General features: G+C 49.2%; 1 protein-coding gene across 3 annotated transcripts in view; it reads left to right on the top strand.

The window, feature by feature from the left end:
• The window catches only part of PCSK6 (proprotein convertase subtilisin/kexin type 6), a 180593-nt gene that overhangs the window by 115023 nt on the left and 46729 nt on the right, over positions 1–18841 (top strand). For all 3 annotated transcript variants that reach the window (XM_059371683.1, XM_059371682.1, XM_059371684.1), the window contains 2 exons: positions 6056–6244; positions 10035–10171. In XM_059371683.1, coding sequence (XP_059227666.1) covers positions 6056–6244; positions 10035–10171 — 326 coding nt within the window. The remainder of the gene's footprint in view (positions 1–6055; positions 6245–10034; positions 10172–18841) is intronic.

Below are 18841 nucleotides of genomic sequence, written 5' to 3'. Positions count from 1 at the left end.
ACTTGTGATCTCTCTCTCTCTCTCTGTTAAATAAATAAATAAAATCTTAAAAAAAAAAAAAAAAAAAAGCTAAATCCCCTCTTATCTTTGGGTTCTATCTGAACTGAGCAGGTTTCCCCCACACCCCTAGATACCATAGAAGGGAGGCCCTTGCTTCTAGCTTCTTCATCTGTCATTCTTACGTAGGGCGTGGCTGGACGTCCTAAGAAAACTCGAGCTCCGCTGTCCTGCCCTGCGGCGCAGGGGGTGACCATACCTGGGTCTTGGTATTTGTCCTGCCTCCTGCCACCCCTGGAGACACTGGAAAATCTTAGTAACCTACCTGTTTTCCCACCGCCCCTTGCCCTGCCCAGCTTATTTATTGCCGCAAACGTTTTTCCCCCAAATGCAACTTACTTCAAAAATTCCCATTTGAATTCAACTAATCCAGCCAGTTCTTATTAGGGCCAGTAGTGATGTTCTGTGAAGTGACCACAGACGCAGAACCATCGCTGCTGGGGACATCCAGGGTGAGGTTCCTGCGAGCCTCTGGTCACAGCATTTTCATCCACTGATCCATACGTAACTTTGCTTTATGCATGTTTCTGTTTAAAAGCATTTTATTTCATATATGTTACTGATTAACATTGCCTGTAAGGCCAATAGCGCTATAACTCAGGTGTGAACAAAGCATATCCAGCAGACATGTTTATTCTAGAAGGTGCAGCTCAGCCTTCCAGCACTTAGGAAACCAGACAGCTCCTCGGCGGTCAGTGAAGCTACCAACAAAAAAAAAAGAAAAATGTGAAAAACGTGCCATTAAAAATAGATCATTGGGGGGCGCCTGGGTGGCTCAGTGGATTAAGCCACTGCCTTCAGGTCAGGTCATGGTCTCAGGGTCTTGGGATTGAGCCCCACATCTGCGTTAGTATTCCTGCTGAGCAGAGAGCCTGCTTCCCCCTCTCTCTCTGCCTGACTCTCTGCCTACTGTGATCTCTCTCTCTGTCAAATAAATAAATATAATCTTAAAAAAAAAAAAAAAAAAAGATCATTGGAAGGACACTTGTTCCCAGTATGAGAGCTAAAATCGGAAGGCAGAGTATCCCCTTGTTTGGCCTCACCTGGGAGCGTGTCTATGGGGCAACTCAAATAGTTTGCCATTCTGCGCATACCCACAAGTGACCACAAAAGCACCACAGTATTGATCTAGGTGAACTTGCGAATACGGAATCGCGAATAATGAGAACTGACTGTGTGTCGTACTCTTTTTCACTCCCCATCAGATCGCATCTTCGGGCTGGAAGGGATGTTTAGAGTCAGCTCATTTAGCCCCTGGTTTCACACAAAGGAAAAATAAATGCTCAAAAATAAATTGAAACCCTGTGTTAAAACACCTTACAACATAATCACGGACAGCATGTCTAGATTGATGTACTGGGTTAGCTGCTTTTTCTTTTTAAATCTTACTTCCAGCCTATATGATGTGCTGTGGTTTCATGATCAAAAGGAATTTCATCTCAGGAAAACCCTAAATGTCAGCGAATATGAGTCAGAAGTATACAGTATCTACCCTCAGACACTATGACCGTTCTGGTGAGAACGTTCATCCTAGAACATAGATCTAAGAAGTAACTCTGAAGCTTCTTACTGTCCCCATTCAGATGACTCTGTTGTCCAACAGACCGAGCTGCTCTTGTACAGCTTAATTTGACAAGTCTGTCCCAATTAACCACTCTCCACGCTACTCACTACCCTTTAGGAGGTCTGCAAAAGGGTCTCCTGGTTGACCTCCTCGTTCTTTCCACTGTAATCCTCCTGAACTCTGCAGCAGCCTTATCTCCCCAACACAGATACCAATTACAGCAGGGGGAAAGGAGCCCCTTCCTTCCAATTCTGGTGGGTGTCCCACTCAACTTGATCTCAGAATTGTCTAATGAGGACCTGGGCGGCTCTCCCCCAGCCCTGCCACCTGGGAGGGAGGCATTACCCTGGAAATGCTCTGTGCCAGAGCCCAGATCTGCCCTTGTAGCTGAGCTGGAGAGAAGTCTTCAAGCTGGGAGTGGCATTATCGGCTTGTCCTGGGTTCCCAGGCAGGCAGGGCAAAAAGACAAGTGCAACAATGGAGGGTAAGCTCCAGTAAGCGCCAGACCTCCCACCCTCCTTGCTTTCCCTGGCCACTTGGCTTTGCAAGTATCCCCCACTTCTGAAAGTTCACCTTATACCACTTGGCTTTTACAAAAAGCCTTAGGATCTTGAAGAAATTGGAAGAAGATTTCTGCTTTTACCCAAAAAAGGGACAGAAAGCAAAAATAGCATTTAGCATGGGTTTTGCAGCAAGTCCTGTGTGATAAAGGCAGCACGTGCCCTGAGAAGTGAGAACCCCCCTGCCCCAACTCCATCCCTAGGAACTACACCCAGCATCTCAGCATCAAGCCGCCAGAACTTTGAACAGTGTCTGTGAGCGTCTGTGCTTTATCTCGATTTATTTTGTGCCTCCATTAGCCAGATGTGTCCTAAGGTATCAGAAAAGCCAAAGAGAGGTGACTTTTGGGGTCTGGGAATGCTCCCACGTTTTTTTTTCCCCCATGTAAATGAATAAATGAATGGTAATTGCTTCTTTGCTTTATGCCTTTGGTCTCAGCTGGAGGAAGGTTTCATAGGAACAATCTACTTTCAGAGAGCAGGGAAAACCCGTCCTTGAAAATGTTTATCTTTGGCTCTGGATTTCACTCTGATGCTCTGTGATTTGGCGAGGGCACTGACTGGAGTAGATTGGGATCTTTTTTCTACACATTTACAAGACACCAGATGCTGTTACACATTGGGGAGAGGCAGGAGGAGAAGGAGCTTCAGTCAGGAGTTACTAGAAGTCACTGTCAAGGCTGCCTGTCGTTGGGAACCCTCCACCCCCTCAGGAGAAGGGAGCTGTTTAAGAGACTTCAGGATGAAAGAGGAACATCTGGAGTATCAGTAATTAAATCTGAAATGTGGTTCAACAGGAAGTGACAAGTCTGTCCTCAGAGACTGGTTCAAAGTAGGGCAGTCTCCATAGTTTAAATATCACTGGGTCTGGAGGTAGGTCTTGTGGGACTTTTTTAACCCCTTGGACTCCTCTGCAGTCCTAAGAGGATGGCCTTGGGTACACAGACAACAATTACAGAATTTAATCACCGTGCAACATTTTTAGTTACATTTTCATTACATTTTTAATCCCTGCGCGTTGTTCAAACTAAAAAATAAACCGGCTTTGCGGTCAACTTGCATTTTCTGTGTTATTTTTTTTTTTTCTTTTTTAAGATTTTATTTATTTGACAGAGACACGGCGAGAGAGAGAACACAAGCAGGGGCAGTGGGAGAGGGAGAAGCACGCTTCCCACTGAGCGTGGAGCCTGCTGTGGGGCTCCATCCCAGGACCCTGGGATCATGACCTGAGTGGAAGGCAGACGCTTAACGACTGAGCCGCTGAGGCGCCCAAAGATACAGTTATCTTTGAAATAACTGTAGGATGGGGAGAAGCTTCTCTTTTCTTACCCACTCCCCACCCCATTGATGGTTTCACCTTTAGCCTAAGAGTTAATCCTTATGAAGTGATGACTTGATATCTGGCTTCCCTTATTCTTTCTTCTTTCTTCTCCTTCCCCTCTTCTTCTTCTCCTTCCTCCTCTTCCTCTTCCTCTCCTTCTATTTCTCCTCCTCCGCCGCCTCCTTTTTTAAATTATATTATGTTAGTCACCATACGATACAGCCTCAGTTTGGGGACTTTCCCCCTTCTCCTTGGGGTTTCTGTCTGAAATACAGAAAACTTTCAGCTCGAATATCCTGAAACATTTTCAAGTCTCCCCCCATCCCTCACCTATTTCTTTTTAAAGGAAATGTAAAAGCTCCTGATTTGGAATGTTAGGCTATTTGCTCCAGCGGGAGCAGAAATAAAATGTGGGGAAGGCTAACTGCATGTAAGGAGGGGAACAACTCACGGTCCTTGGGTGGCTGTTCTGGGCTCCCTCCCTACCCTAGAACTCGTACAAATGAGGGGGGTCTGGTGGCCTGTAACTGAGATTTCCTAAGAACTAATTGTTATAATTAGACTTGTTCCCTGGAGGAAGGGACTCCTAGCCTCCCCCCCACCCCTCCCCACCCCCCAGCTGGGGGTAATGGCTTAGGTTTGAAAATCTAACCGGGCTGGGTTTTAACACCCAAAGGGACCCGTGGGCCCCCTCACACCCAGCCAGCCGCACCCTGGGCAGCTGCGAGGCAGACAGACTCTGTGTATTAGATCAACCAAGCTTTCTGACCTCAGGGGTGGCCTAGAAGCTAGAGTCCCTCAGGCAAATGCAAGAAGCTTTTAATAATGTCACAGAGTATTTAATACTCCTTGAGATGCTTTTGTTTATTTATTTATTTTCCTCTCGATGTCAACAGGATGGCCAAGCCACAGGGAGAGGGCCAGGTGAGGGTGGGGTGGGGTTGCAGTTTCTCGTACCTGGTTCCCATTCTCTGGAATCTTCTGCCTTATCCTTAGGATTAAGGATTCAGGGATTTCAGGTCTATTTCTAGGTCCATTTCAGGTCTATTTCTAGGTGGAGTGATTATTCCTCCCCAATGGCCAAAGGTGTGAGAGCAGATGGGGCAGGTTTTTAGAACTTGGTGATAGTGTTTGTTTCTGCTTTCACTTGCTCTTCCTCTTGGGCCCAGGAGAGGTTTTGCATCTGCCACAGTGAGGGGCCCACTGACCTGTAAACACAGACAGGAACATTTGGGAGAAGGTGGTGAAAGAAGTCAGCATCTCGAAATCAATTTATGATGCAGGCAAATCGTGTTTTCAAATATTTACAGAGTCTCCGAGGGAATTACATCACTGTTTATAGCTGTTTTGATTGTTTTTTATGACTCAGGCCCGGGAGAGCCAAGCGATGTAATTCCTGAGAGATGCCGAGCCCACGCTTCGAGCCTCCCCTCCTGAGCAGAAAGTCGGGGCAAAATGAGCAAAGCACTCCCCGTGATAAACCAAGCGCTGGCTGAGCAGTGGGGAATTATTAATGTGCTGCTGGGAGGCAGGAGATCTTTCCCCAGTTTACTAATGGCGGGGGCAAGCCACGATGGCCCAGACTCGATGGGAAGTGCCCAGCCTGGATGCTGGTGCAGGCTTTGTATCTGCCTTCTCCGGGGAGTATTAGAAGATTTTGGTGGAACTAACTTGGGAATGATTGGGACTCGATCCTTATTTTCAGATTTCATCCCATATGGTATAAACTGCCTTGACTTTATTAAGAGAATTGTCATCCGTTCCCATCAGAGGACAGTAGAGGGAGGGGACAACACTATCCACGCATGACTGGGGAATCGGGTCCCCAGTACTCCCAGGTAGGGAGTGGACCAGCTCCTGTCCTTCTGCCGTGACTCTGGGCCAGCCATTACAGCCTTGGCGCGCGCATTCAGCACAAAAGCCCGGCTCTGACCCCGGGTACCTTGTTGATCTCCTCTTCCTCGGTATCTTGAACACAACTATGAACCCACACCAGCATCCTTGAGGGACAGTGTGGCACAAAGGCGGAGGCAGTGAGCTTGAAGCCTCATATCCCAGCTCTGCTTCTCAGTAGCTGTGTGTGACCTCTTTCTGGATGTAATGGATTAATCCTTGTAAATTCTCAGATGAGTGCCCTGTCTAGCGCCCGGTATGCCATCTGCTTAGGGAATGTTTGCTGTTATCATTCGGCATCGTGACCTGTATTATCAAGACCGGTCTTTGAAACAAAGTGGTAGGGTTTGAAAGCCTTTCTGACCCCAGCAGTTGAGGCAATGAGCTGATCATAGGCTTACTTAGAAGCCAGCTCCTGGGCACTGAGGAGGCTGATCACTGGGTATGTTAACTGAGTTTGAATGTGAAACCATTCTTTAAATCTCTAAGCAAGTTCCAGAAGAGCGAACATCTTCTGGCTGGCAGAATAGCTCCAAGGGGAGCATCCAGGAGGGGTTGGAGCTGTCCCTGGGGGTACCTCAGGGGGCCTCAATGCACTGCCCTCCTGCTGAGAGTTGGAGCCTCTGGTTTCAAGTCCTGAGCCCCTCCCTCATCTCCCAGGAGCATCCCCGTGGTGCAGACTCTGCGGACCACCACCCTGACCACTGCCTGTGCCGACCACTCAGACCAGCGCGTGAGCTACCTGGAGCACGTGGTGGCTCGCATCTCTATTTCCCACCCACGCCGGGGAGACCTCCAGATCCACCTCATTTCTCCCTCGGGAACCAAGTCTCAACTATTGGCCAAGAGGTAACTAAAGGCCAGGCTGGCCTAGCGGGGCTGGGGCAGGGGTGCTGGGGCTTATCAGGAGGGCCCATCCAGCCGGAGGTCACAGCATCCCTGCGGGGCACCTGGGCAGGTTGGTACTGCCAGCAGCTTTCTCTTGGAGACGTTCGCATGTGCCCCCTACTAACCGGAAACCTGGTCTTTAGAACCATCCTGGAGAGCTTTTGTTTCCAGGTTGGGGTGACGAGGGTGTGTGACTGCTTCGTTTAATGGAGAGATTTATGAAACTCTGGCTATGACTTAATTGCCCTTGGAAGTGCGCTGAAGGTCACTGTTCTCCTATTCATTGGGCATCTGAAGTGAGCACGTGTATCAGAGGAGGACTGCCTTCCTCCCAAAGCTCCTGCACGGCCGTCCGGTTGTACGTAGCGCTGTTGAACTCGTGTGGGCAGAAGGCTCTGCTCTGTGGGCGATGCGGCTCGCGTGGGGGCCTCGGAGGCTGCTCGGGGCAGGATTCTCATGCGTGGGCCTGAGAGGGTCCCTGTTTAGCTGAAGGCCCCAGAAACGGGCTCCAAATTCTGGAGTTTCACATCATGGAAAGCCATGGAGCCATTTCTTCCACAAGGTCAGAAACAAGGACAAGTGATTTGATGCATCTGTGTCGCGGGCAGGTGAATGGCCTGAAGGGATTTGGGGGAGCTTGGGGGAGGGGGAGAGAGATTGGGACTTCTTTGGGGCCTCCCTTGGCTAAGAAGCAGAGGAAAGACAAAGGATTCAGGACAAAGCAGCATTTCTCTTGAAAAATAGCTGACAACCAGACTATGTCCCCCCCCCCCCCCCACCAGGAGACCCCCTAGACTGCCTCTCCCCATCCCCTGGGCTGTAGCCCTACTCCCCGCTTGCCCACACTGGGCCCGCTTGCCTCACTTGGGTTACTTGCCTCGGGTAGCAACCAGAGTCAGGCTGTAGGGTTCAGAAAAGAGGGTCTCGTGAAGGGCTCTGTTCAGGACCAGGCAGGAGTTGCCTTTCTCTTACCCCCATCCACCCCACCCCTACGTGGCTGAAGACCGAGAGACTGGCCTGCTGCAGGGACAGGCAGATGCCCGCCTTTGGCTGAAGGAGAGCAGGCGGCAGGCATTTGTGGTCGGTGCCCTGCAACCAGCCCTGGGACCAGATCCTGGCTTCGTGGGTTTGCAGGGCTCGGCCATCCGGCTCAGGCCATCCCTACCAGGTCAGGTGCCAGCCTCGTAGCACAAGAGCCACAGGGGGCATCTGTCTCCAAAGGCGGGGACCACCCTTTACCTTGGCCCGGAGGTGACAAGGCTGTGAGCAGTCTTGAGGGTACCAGCTGGCCCACCACACTGTTAAGCTCTTTTACAGCCTGAGTTGCAGTTGTTGTTCTGGAACTTTGAGAGATTCCATCTAAAAGTCCAGACTTCTTGCATTCCTTGCAAGATCGGAAGTCCTCTGTGGTGGGTGTTCGTTCCCTGTGTGGACACCAGACTGGAGCTGGGCAGATGGGCAGGTGGGCAGGGCGGCTTCAGGCACTCTAGGCCATGCACAAGCTCCCGCTTCTCTGGCTTCCCGTGAGGTCCCCCCCCACCCCGAGCCCCGTTTGCTGCAGGCTGGACACACCAGGAGGCCTCCAAGGGGGTGAGCCCTGAATTCGAGACAGGAGCCAGGTACGAGCACCAGAGGGTGACCTGGGTGGACCGAGAGCCACCATGAGGCTTGGAAGTTGGGGTGACCGGTCGTAGGCCAGCAGGGCAGCCGTGACTTGCAAGGACTGACACCCAAATGGGCTTTGGAGCCAAGAGACTCCAAGGAGCTGCTGCTCCCGCTCCTTCACTTCCTGGTGGGGTGCCCAGGAGCTAGCCGCTTCTCCTCTCTTTACTCCTTACTTCCGGAAATGTCACTTGACTCCTGTCGCAGTCCAGATGGCTACAGGAACTGGATATGATGCTGCAGGTGAAAACGCCTGGCCCGGCGGCTGGGTTCCCATCCTGTCCTTCCTGCGTCCGTCTACCTGAGCTGGAAGAACTTTCCGGCACCCCAGCATCTTCCCACTGGCTTTCCCCGCTCTCTGTTTTTTCCTTCCCTTCTAAGCCCCATCCTGCTCAGGTCCAGCGTGAGCCCCTGAGATGAAAGAGCTGGGCCTGCCAGGTTCGTTGGGTTCACGACGACCCGTTTGCTGTTCCTCTACCATCGAGCCCTTGAAACCTGCCTCGCGGCCACTTGGCAATCCTCTCCATCTTGGGAATGTGTTGTTTTTCCACGGCACAGATTTTGTGATTCTATCAAGCGTGCGTGTCTGGGGATCTGTTACTTTCTCCTTTCTTTCACATCGTGCTCCATTGGGCAGCTTTTTCAGATCACCAGATTTTTTTTTTTTTTTTTGACATGGAGTTAAGTGAACTTTCAGTTAAGTCTTTCAGCCCTTAAAGGACCGTTTATCTTTGTCCTGTCCCAAGTGTGTTCTGTTCGGCTTGGCATCATGTGCGAAAAATTAGCCTTGACCTTTGCAGTTCCTTACCAGAAAGGACAGGATGTGCCCCCTCCCCTTCCCTCTCCTCCACGCAGGGAATGTTCTCGCGATAAGCACGTTTATGCATTCGCTGGATGTTCAGAGAACACCCAAATCAGGAATCCAGTCTTGCATCACACAAAACGTGCATTTGAACTTCTGACGGGCAATAAGGAGCTCTCAGGTTAAGACCCTGTCCCAAAAGAGAGATAACAAAGTTAGAAGGGGTAGGAAGAGGAAGGGAGAAGAACCCGAGACTGTTCGGGGGATATTAGAAGAAAGAGGGAGCCCATGAGTTGCTTCCTGTTTCCTGCTCAAGTCAAACGAGAGAAAAATGGATCTGGGCTGAAATCACAGTCTGGAAAGACCATGGGCTTTGGAGGCTCCTCAGAACCTGGGAGGGGGAGACTGGCGGAGGGGAGGGAGCTCCTGCACCTCCCCCCACTGCATGCAGGGGTGCCTCCTGCACACACTGGAAAGCAGCCAGTCCCATTAGGTCATCTCGCCCAATGCACCTGTTGAAACACCCTTAAGCCCTGGAGAGTTGCATATTTTCCCCTCTTCGTCTCTTCTGGAGAAGAGCATGCGAGAGCTGGCCCTGGGACTGGTGTGAAGGTTCCATTTGTTCCACAGACTGGCATCTTAGAAAGGCTTGCTTTGTGATGCTCCTGGGGCATGTGGTCTGGCCTCGGTCTTTGTGTACCCAGGCCTTGGGAGATGGGCTCTGGAGGATCACTGCTGGCATTGGGGTGGGGAGGTTGGAGGGTCTTCTTTGGTAACCTCTGAAACACTTCTTGATGCTGGAGAGAACAAGGACAGGGGTCAGAATGCCCTTGAGGAGTCCCAGCTCAGCTGGTTATGGCTGTTGGACCTGCCACTCATCACGACCCGTGGGATCCCTCTGTCTATAATGGGGATGGATGGCAGGAGGGAGACCATCGCTGGCTGGTCCCTGTTGGGCCCCCGTGAGTCCTGCCAGCCTGCCTGCCTCTCAGAATATTTGGGGGACCCAGCAGGATGATGGGGGTGAAGCTGTTGGCCAGGGTGGGGTCATCAGTCAAAGGTTTGAAAGCATCCCCAGCTTTTACCCTGCCTTCTTCCCAGCTGAGAGCCAGGCGTCTTTTCCTTCCATTCTCAAAGCTGCTCCCCTTGAGATGCTGTTCAGTGAGATCGTACCCATCACCTAAGGACTAATTCCAAGCCAGAAGAAAGCCCCCCTCGGGCCCGGCCCCCTACGCACCACTCCTTTCCTGACCCTCTTGTGTTCTCACCCCGCGTCTCTGATTGCAGATTGCTGGATCATTCCAACGAAGGGTTCACCAACTGGGAGTTCATGACCGTGCACTGCTGGGGAGAGAAGGCCGAGGGGGAATGGACCTTGGAAATCCAAGACATGCCGTCCCAGGTCCGCAACCCGGAGAAGCAAGGTCAGTGGCTCTCGGGAATTCCACACACCACTTTGTATCTCAGCCCTTTTGTTAACTCCAGACTTTTATTTAACTGCAGAACCTCTGGTAATTTCTTTTATGGAGGTATAATTCACCATGGAAATGGTTTTTAAAGCATGTAACTAAATGGTCTTCAGAACATGCACACAGTTGGGCAATAGTCACCACTTACCTAAATCCAGAACTTCGTCATCACTCCAAAGGGGCGCCCTATATCCATGAATCAGATACTCCCCATTCTCCCAGCCCCCAGGAACCCCAAATCAACTTTCTGTCTCTATGGATTTGCCTCTTCCGGACATTCCCGTAAACGGAATCACACAGTATGTCACCTATCGCCACTGGATCTTCCCGTTAACATAATGGTTCAAGACTCATCTGTATGTATCCATACTCCATTCCCTTCCCCAGCGAAATGCGATTTAAGTATATGCATATGATTTTATATATAACACTTGGTTATCATTTGATGAGTTGATGGACAGTTGAGTTGTTTCTACTAAATGGCGGTTGTGAATCACACTGCCTTGAACATCCTCAGGTAAGTTTTTATGTGGGTGTATATGTTCAGCTCTCTTGATTGTGTACTTAGGAAGGGAATGGCTGGGTTGTATATCAGTGCTATGTCGGACTGGTTGAAGGACCGTCAAACTGTTCTCCACGGTGGCTGTAGCATTTGCCTTCCTACCAGCACGATATGCAGATCTTAGTTTCTCTCCATCATCATCAACATTTGTTTTATTATTTTCGTTTTCTTCTCATTATAACCATCCTAGTGAGTGTGAAGTATATCTCATTGTGGTTTTGACTTGTACTAATTTCCCTAATAACTAATAATGCTAAGCATCTTTTTGTAGACTTATTGGACATTTTTACATCTTCTTTGGAGAAATGTCTATTCAGGTCTTTTGCCTGTTTTAAAAACCAGATTGTTTATCTTTTATTTGTGGGTTGTAAGAGTTCTTTCAATATTTTGGATACTAGATCCTGACCAGATACCAGATTTGCAAATTTTCCCTCCCATTCTGTGGGTCATTCTTTCACTTTCTTGGTTGCGCCCTTTGGTGCATCCCCAAGTTTTCAATTTTGATGAGATTCAGTTTATTTTTTTGTGTGTATAGCTTGTGCTTTTAGTCTCATATTTAAGAAACTATCGCCTGATCTAAGGTCAAGATTGAAGTCTGTATTCTTCAAAGAGTTTTATAGTTTTAACTCTTACATTTAGGACTTTGATCCATTTTGAATTAATTTTCTAACAATTTCTTTTTTTTTTTTAAAGATTCTTACTTATGAGAGAGAGAGAGAGAGAGAGAGAGAACATGAGAAGGGAGAAGGTCAGAGGGAGAAGCAGACTCCCTGCTGAGCAGAGAGCCCAATGCAGGACTAGATCCTGGGACTCCAGGATCATGATCTGAACCGAAGCAGTCGCTCAACCAACTGAGCCACCCCGGCGTGCCCCTTGAATTAATTTTCCATGTAGTGCAAGCTGAAGGTGCGGATTCATTCTTTTGTGTATGACTATCCAGTTGTCTTAGCACCATTTAAAAAGCTGTTCCATCCTCCACTGGATGACTTTGGTATACTTATTGAAAATTGATTGGCCATAGATGTATGGAGTTTATTTTTGGAATCTTGGGTCTCTTCCACTGGTCTGTTCACCTGTGCCTAGGGCAATACCACTCTGCTTTGATTATCATAGTTTTGGTAGCAAGTTTCAAAATGGGGAACTATGAGTTCTCCAGCTTTGCTCGTCTGTTTTGGGATTGTTTTGGCCATTCTGGGTCCCTTGCAATTCCATACAAATCACAGGGTCCTCTTGTCAATTTCAGGGGGGGACGGAGAATTAGTTGGAATTGTGATAGAGATTTCACTGACTCTAGTTCAATTTGGGGAATATTGCCATGTGAACGATATTGAGTTTTCCAATCCATGGATACAAATGTCTTTTCCTTTATTTTGATCTCTTTCATTTCTTTCAACATTGTTTTGTGGTTTTCAGTCCACACGTCTAGTACTTCCTGGGTGACACTTGTTCCTAAGTATTTTGTTATTTCTGATGCTGTTGTAAACAGAAGGGTTTTCTTAATTTTGCTTTCAGATTTCCCCCTGACTCTGGGAAGGCAGCCTTTCATCACTCTCTTTTTGGTTCATAACCATACCTTGAAGTGATCTTTATTGAATTCCTACTTTGGGCCAGGCACTGACGGAGGTGATGGGGCTACACCAGGAGAGGAAATTAGTATAATCATTACGTCTTCTTCTATGGTCACCGATAGCAATCCCTGACGTCTTCATATCTCTCTCTGTCGGATTCAGACTCATAGAGAAGGGTGGAGATATGTTCCTCGCAGGCACTTATCTGTGGAGACCTTTCCCAGAGCTTCGCTTTCATTTTTCTTTTGTCCCCAGGGGCCTGCTTCTTGATCACCCTCAAAACTTTCCCTGCCCTGCTCCTTTTCTGAATTTTTCATGAAGCACCGTTTTGGGTTTTTGTTTTGTTTTGTTTTGTTTTGCTTTGTTTTGTTTTTAACCAGGGAGAAGAAAAGAGCATTGACTTGCCTTATGTAGAAAATTGACTTTAGGGGCACCTGACCTGGGTGGCTCAGTGGATTAAGCCGCTGCCTTCGGCTCAGGACCTGATCTCAGGTTCCTGGGATAGAGCCCCGCATCGGGTTTTCTGCTCAGCAGGGAGCCTGCTTCTTTGTCTCTCTCTCTCTCTCTCTGCCTGCCTCTCTGCCTACTGGTGATCTTTCTGTCAAATAAATAATAAATAAAATCTTTAAAACAAAACAAAACAAAATAAAAATAAAATCAACTTTAAATGATCAAGTCATCTATAAGGTTTCCCTGCCCCTGCTCCTCAAAATCATTCTTTTGCCTTTAGGATAATAAATGACCATCTTAATAAGACATTATGGTAACAAAGTCTAAAAAGACAAAAAAGCAAAATTTTAAATCACTTGAAACATATTTTAAAGTAGAAGCTCCCGTATTCCTTTTAAAAGCCCCAAAGTGCCCTGGCCTGAAAAGTTAAGGACCCATGTCTCCTACCACCTGCGTCCTCAAGCATTCCCTGCTGTGGGCACCAGGCGGACGTCCAGCGTCCATCAGCGCTGCCTCATGCCCGGGAGGTCAGCACGGCAGAAGCTGGCAGCCGCACTGACACGGACCCGGGCATCTGTGGGGCTGTATATTCGTCAGCACAGTCTGTCTGTCTGAGGCCCGTGTCTGTAGTGGCAAAGAGCAGGCACACAGCTGTGATTCTGGTAGGTATTTCTTTACACTTCTAAGAACTTTGCAAGTCAGGGTCACGCTCTGGGCCTTCGTGTCCTCGGCTGGGAAACAGAGCAGAGCGAGGTGCTCTCTGAAATCTAAGAGAGGATGTGCCTGTCTCTCTGCAGCTGTGACCCGTGTGGCTCGTCTACATCCTGGAGGGGGTCTTGCTGTCCCGAGATTACCCTTGTCCTCCTCCTCCTGCAGGGGTTGGGTAGGTGGCGAGATCACAGGCACCCAGGAGATCCCAGACGTCCCTGCGCCAGCCCTGCCCGTGGGTGGCTGGATCAGCATGTGGGCACTGACGGGGTGTGTTGAGTGGTACCCCAGGTCTTGCCAGACCAGATGGCACCAGGCTTTGTAGGCCATCACAAGGATTGAGGTGAAGCCACTGGGGGATTTTAAGCAGAGGAGAGAGATGATCTGAACTTTTGTTCCTAGGATCTCTCTGATAGCTGGGTCAGACTACCCTCAAGTGTGGTCGGAGGGGGGCAGAGGCAAGGAGACAGGGAGACCAGAAGAGAGGTCATCGTCACAATCGGAGAAAAAGTGACTCAGACCAGGGTGGGAGCAGTAGAGATATTCGAAACAGTCAGATTCTAAAAGTCGTGTTGAGAGGATATGCTGACAGATCCCATGTGGGCTCTGAGAGAAAAGAGGGGCCATCGAGGACTCCAGAAGTTTTGTTCTGTGCAGTGCAAGAACGGACTTCACAGTTTCCCAGATGTGCGACATTGAGGGGTTGGGGACGCTGGAGAGATCAGGAGCTCAGTTTGGGGGGGGGGGGAGGGGGGCGGGGGGGGTTACCTGTGACAAATCTTCTAGCTCTGGCCTTCCATGGCTTATTTGAATTTGGGGGACAGGGACACACCGTCACACAGTCTGCACATTCCTGCAGCTGTTCCTGCAAGCGGTTCATTTGCACAAGATTTACCCCTTAGGGAGGTGCCACTCCTGAGCTGGCCTTTCCAGAAACAAGTGCTGGCAAGCAGCCTCACCATTGCTGCTTACTCCAAGCCCTTCTTTCTGTGCAGGAGCAGGATGGGTGCCTCCCTCTGGGCTACCTGTTCAGCACACCCAGGCATTAGTGCTCCTCCCTCTGCAAGAGGGGCTTGGTCTTGGTTCCAGCAGCATCTCTCTAGGGTGGAGGGAGGGAGAGGGGAAAAAAAAAAAAAAAGAGGAAGAATGAGCTTTCAACCAGTCTGCCTTTCAAAGCAGGGATATGTCCAGCGATGGATGACATGTTCAGGTCAAGACTGACCTGGTGTCTTTTGGGGTCCTCAGCCAAGAAGGCAACATCATTTGGGCAAGGTTTCCTACTGACTCCAGCATTCTGGGGTCCAGCAGAAAAGCAGGCCTGAGAACTGCCTTTCAGTGTCATCGGGGCCCAGGGCATGAGCCATCCCGAAGCACATGTCTTTCCCTCCCTGGTTGTTGAGTCAGGGTGGCTGCCAACCTCAGCGCCAAGAATAATGCAGCAAATACAAAGACAGGCTGGCCAGAGAGAGCAGTGCTGTTCTCTTTTCTTTACACTGTTGCTGCGATGCTGTTTCGGGGGCAAAGGGTGCTTCCTTTGTGGTTCATTTCAATATCCTTCAAATCTCTGCAACTCATTTAATTGCTTAAACCAGTGAACCAACTAGTGCAGGCTCTGGAATAGTACTGTAAAACCTCAGTTAAGACAAGGGCTTATTAAGTAACTGAGTCTCCCGAGTATGCTAGCTCAAGCAGTCCTCACCCTCTGTCCGATTGAACCCGATTTATGGCGTTCGTTTTAAAGCTATTCTTCAAAAACCAGGTAGCAGATTAGTCATTCCCGTTCCTCTTCAGTTCCGGGGCCAAGGGAAGGGTGTGTCTGCTCCCAGGATCACTCTCCTCCAGGGGACAGGCAAGGAGTGGAAAGGAGTGCGCACGTCCTGATTCACAGCTGCATTGAGTTTACAAGTGGATTTTCATTCATTAGTGCTTTCAGCACACCTTTATTGAACTTTGCTGAGTGCTGGATGTGGGCACCCTGGGACCTTGCCCCTCAGTGGGAAGCAGGCGTGGGCCCGGGGCTAGGAGGGTGAGCTCCACAAGGAGCTCCGTGTCTAGGGTGGGCTAGCGAGCGCTTCGCAGACCACCCCAGTTGGCCACCCAGGGCCTGTGAGGCCTGGGCCAGGGATCCGGGGACAGTGGGACCAGAGCAAAGATCCCATCTTGTGGAACATCTTCTGGAGGAGTACGGCTGCATTTCAGAAGGTGCCCATCTAGAGTGCTCAACATTTTAATTCTGGGCGTTTCTGAACACAGGAAGTTTCAATCCTCTGGGAAATGTGTCAGTTTCAGTCCCCGGGGAAACCGTGTGCCTCAGTCCCCTGCTGCTGGTCTGGATCTGTTGGATCCTCCTGCCTCTGTTCCTTCCAGATCTCTCATGTATTCATCCACTCAGGCTGCTGTACCCAAGTGCTGGTGACTAGGTAGTGCTCAATAGGATAAATTCATTTCTCACCGTTCTGGAGGCTGGTGAGTCTAAGATCCGGGTGCCAGTGGGGGCGGGTTCCCAGGAGGGCAGTCTTCCCCATCGCTGGTGGTCACCTTAGCCTTGTCTCCTTGCATGGCTGAAGCTCAGCCAACTAACTTTCTAGGGTCACTTTAGTAAGACACTGACCCCATTTATGAGGGCTTCACCCTCCTTCCTGAGGCCCCACCACCTAATGCCATCCCACTGGAGGCAGGTTTCAACATGTGAAGTGGGGTGGAAGAGGGAAGCGGGAGCTGCGTTAAGCATCTGCCTTCAGCTCGGGTCATGATTCCAGGGTCTGGGATCAAGTCCCACATCAGACTCTGCTCAGTGGGGAATCTGCTTCTCCTTCTCACTCTCTGCTCTCCATTTCTCTCTCCCTCCTCTCAAATAAATAAAATCTTAACAAAATAAGTAGATAAAATCTAAATATATATATATATATATATATATATATATGTATATATATATACATGAATTTGGGGGAATACAAGCCTTCAGTCCGTAATGATACCTGGTCTTGCTGCTGCGCCTTCTCTCCTATAAGATGAGGATGGACAGGCTTGGCTAAGGATTTGTGTAGAAGGAAACAACCCAGGCCAGGTATCTTAGGGTCGCCCCCCGCCACCCTGCCCTCCTTACCTCAGAGCCCACACTGGTGGTCACACGTGGGGCACAAGGCAAAGCACACTCAGGCCAGGCCTCCTGCCCAGGTGGGAATCCTGCATAGCCCCCTGGGGCACAGGGAAGCCCCCAGGACCTCCTTGTGACCTGGGGCTTGTGACCCCGATGCACGTGACGCTGTGGGTCCTGCCCTGCTCAGTGACTTTGGCTTTGAGCGGCACCAAGGGTGTCTTTGCATGGTCCTTCTCTCGTTCATTCAGCATCCACTTACTTATACTGCATGCGGACCACAGGCCAGTTCCACTGGCCAGGTGCAGGTGGAAGCATGCTTCTTCGTTCTTCTTCTCTGCACCCCACTTATCCCTGAGGGCTCAGCTCCATGCCCAGCATGGAGAGCTTCTCCAGGGATGTCCTGGACGCACGCTTCCTTCACAACCACCTGAAGAGCTCTAGCACCTACCTCCCACCCTCTTCACCGATGAAGGGAGCTGTGAGGCATCGACTTGAAATGGAAAATATCATCAGACATGCTTTCCAATCCTCTTTCTGTAATCGACACCATGTATCTTAGCCCATGGCTCTGATGAGCTTCAGTTTCACGAAGTTGGTATTCACAGAGTCATAAATAGACTGTCTCAGACAATTGATGGCACGTTTAAAACTTCTATGTGATTTCTCTTGAATGCAGAGAAATTCACTTTTTTTTCTGTGACTGAAATTTCTCCGCCCCTCCCCCGCCACCAGTCTTGCCTTTGATTCCAAAAGAGCGGCAACCCACATGGGCCAGGTTTTTCTTGGTTCCACCAACATTTCTGGATTCCCACTGATCTAGGGGAGCCGTGAAATGTATCAAAGAGGGGAAAGGGATGATAATGCTTCGGTATTGCCCATCAGGTACTAGTGTCATTTGATCTCATGGCTAAAAGTCAGTATAAAATCAGAGCAACTTGTAGCCGTAGATGATGATAAGGAATTAAGGTTAATGAAAAAGAAAATTCTTATCACTAGTGATACATATGATAGTATTTACCAGTGAAGTATTAGGACGATCTAGGATTTGCTTTAATTTTTTTTTTTAAGATTTTATTTATTTATTTGACAGAGAAAGATCACAAGTAGATGGAGGCGGGAGGGGGGGGAGCAGGCTCCCTGCTGAGCAGAGAGCCTGATGCGGGACTTGATCCCAGGACCCTGAGACCATGACCCGAGCCGAAGGCAGCAGCTTTAACCCACTGAGCCACCCAGGCGCCCTGCTTTAATTTTTTTTAAAAGATTTTATTTATTTATTTGAGAGTGAGAGTGAGAAAGAAAGAGAAAAGGAGCAGAGGGCAGAGGGAGAGGGAGAAGCAGACTTCCCACTGAGCAGAAAGCCCCATGCAGGACTCCATCCCTGGACACCGAAGGCAGACGCTTAACCTACTGAGTCACCCAGGCATCCCTAGGATTTGCTTTAAAATACTTCAGGGAAGTGACGCCTGGCTAGCTCAGTCAGTAAGAGCATGTGACTCTTGATCTCGGGGTCAAGCCCCACACTGGGGGTGGAGGGGAAGTTAGAGCTTACCTAAACAAAAAATTTTTAAATAAAAAATAAATACTTCCGGGGATGTGGGGTGGGAGGAGTGAGGAGGAAATAGACGGAGAAAAGCAGGCAGAACACTGGTGATTGTTGGCACTGGGTGATGGGGACATGGGAACTCACTGTATTGTTTTCTCCATTTGGTCTTTATTTGAAAATTTCCATCATGAAACTGGGGGAAAAAATACACCTTGGGGGAACATTTCTTCCCCAGAGATCAAGCATGAAAGACTATCCTAGAGATTCAGCTTGCGCAGTTAAATAAGATAACAAGGATAAAGTTGCCTAGGAGCAAATACACCTTAATTCCCCCATATGTGTGTGAGGAACAGAGGTTCAGCACGCCATGGGAGAGTTAGCTTCTTTGGACTAGATTTGGATTTCATTTACCCTGAAATCCATCTAGGAATAAGGCAGGGCATCAAACTGTGTGTGTGTACAGGGATTGGTGCGGGTATCGTGTGTATATGTATGTGTACATGCAGATGGATACGTATGTGTGCATGAATGTATGTATTGTGTGTGGGGTGTGGGTGGGTACTTCTATATGTATGAGTGTGTGTGTGTGTGTATTTGCTTGTTTTATTTTTTTTGTTGTTGTTTTGTTTTTTATTTATTAGACAGAGATCACAAGTAGGCAGAGAGGCAGGCAGAGAGAGAGGGGGAAGCAGGC

The sequence above is a fragment of the Mustela nigripes genome, chromosome 13 (assembly GCF_022355385.1).
Source record: "Mustela nigripes isolate SB6536 chromosome 13, MUSNIG.SB6536, whole genome shotgun sequence".
NCBI classification, from domain to species: Eukaryota; Metazoa; Chordata; class Mammalia; order Carnivora; family Mustelidae; genus Mustela; species Mustela nigripes.
This window is presented reverse-complemented; position numbering and strand designations above follow the sequence as displayed.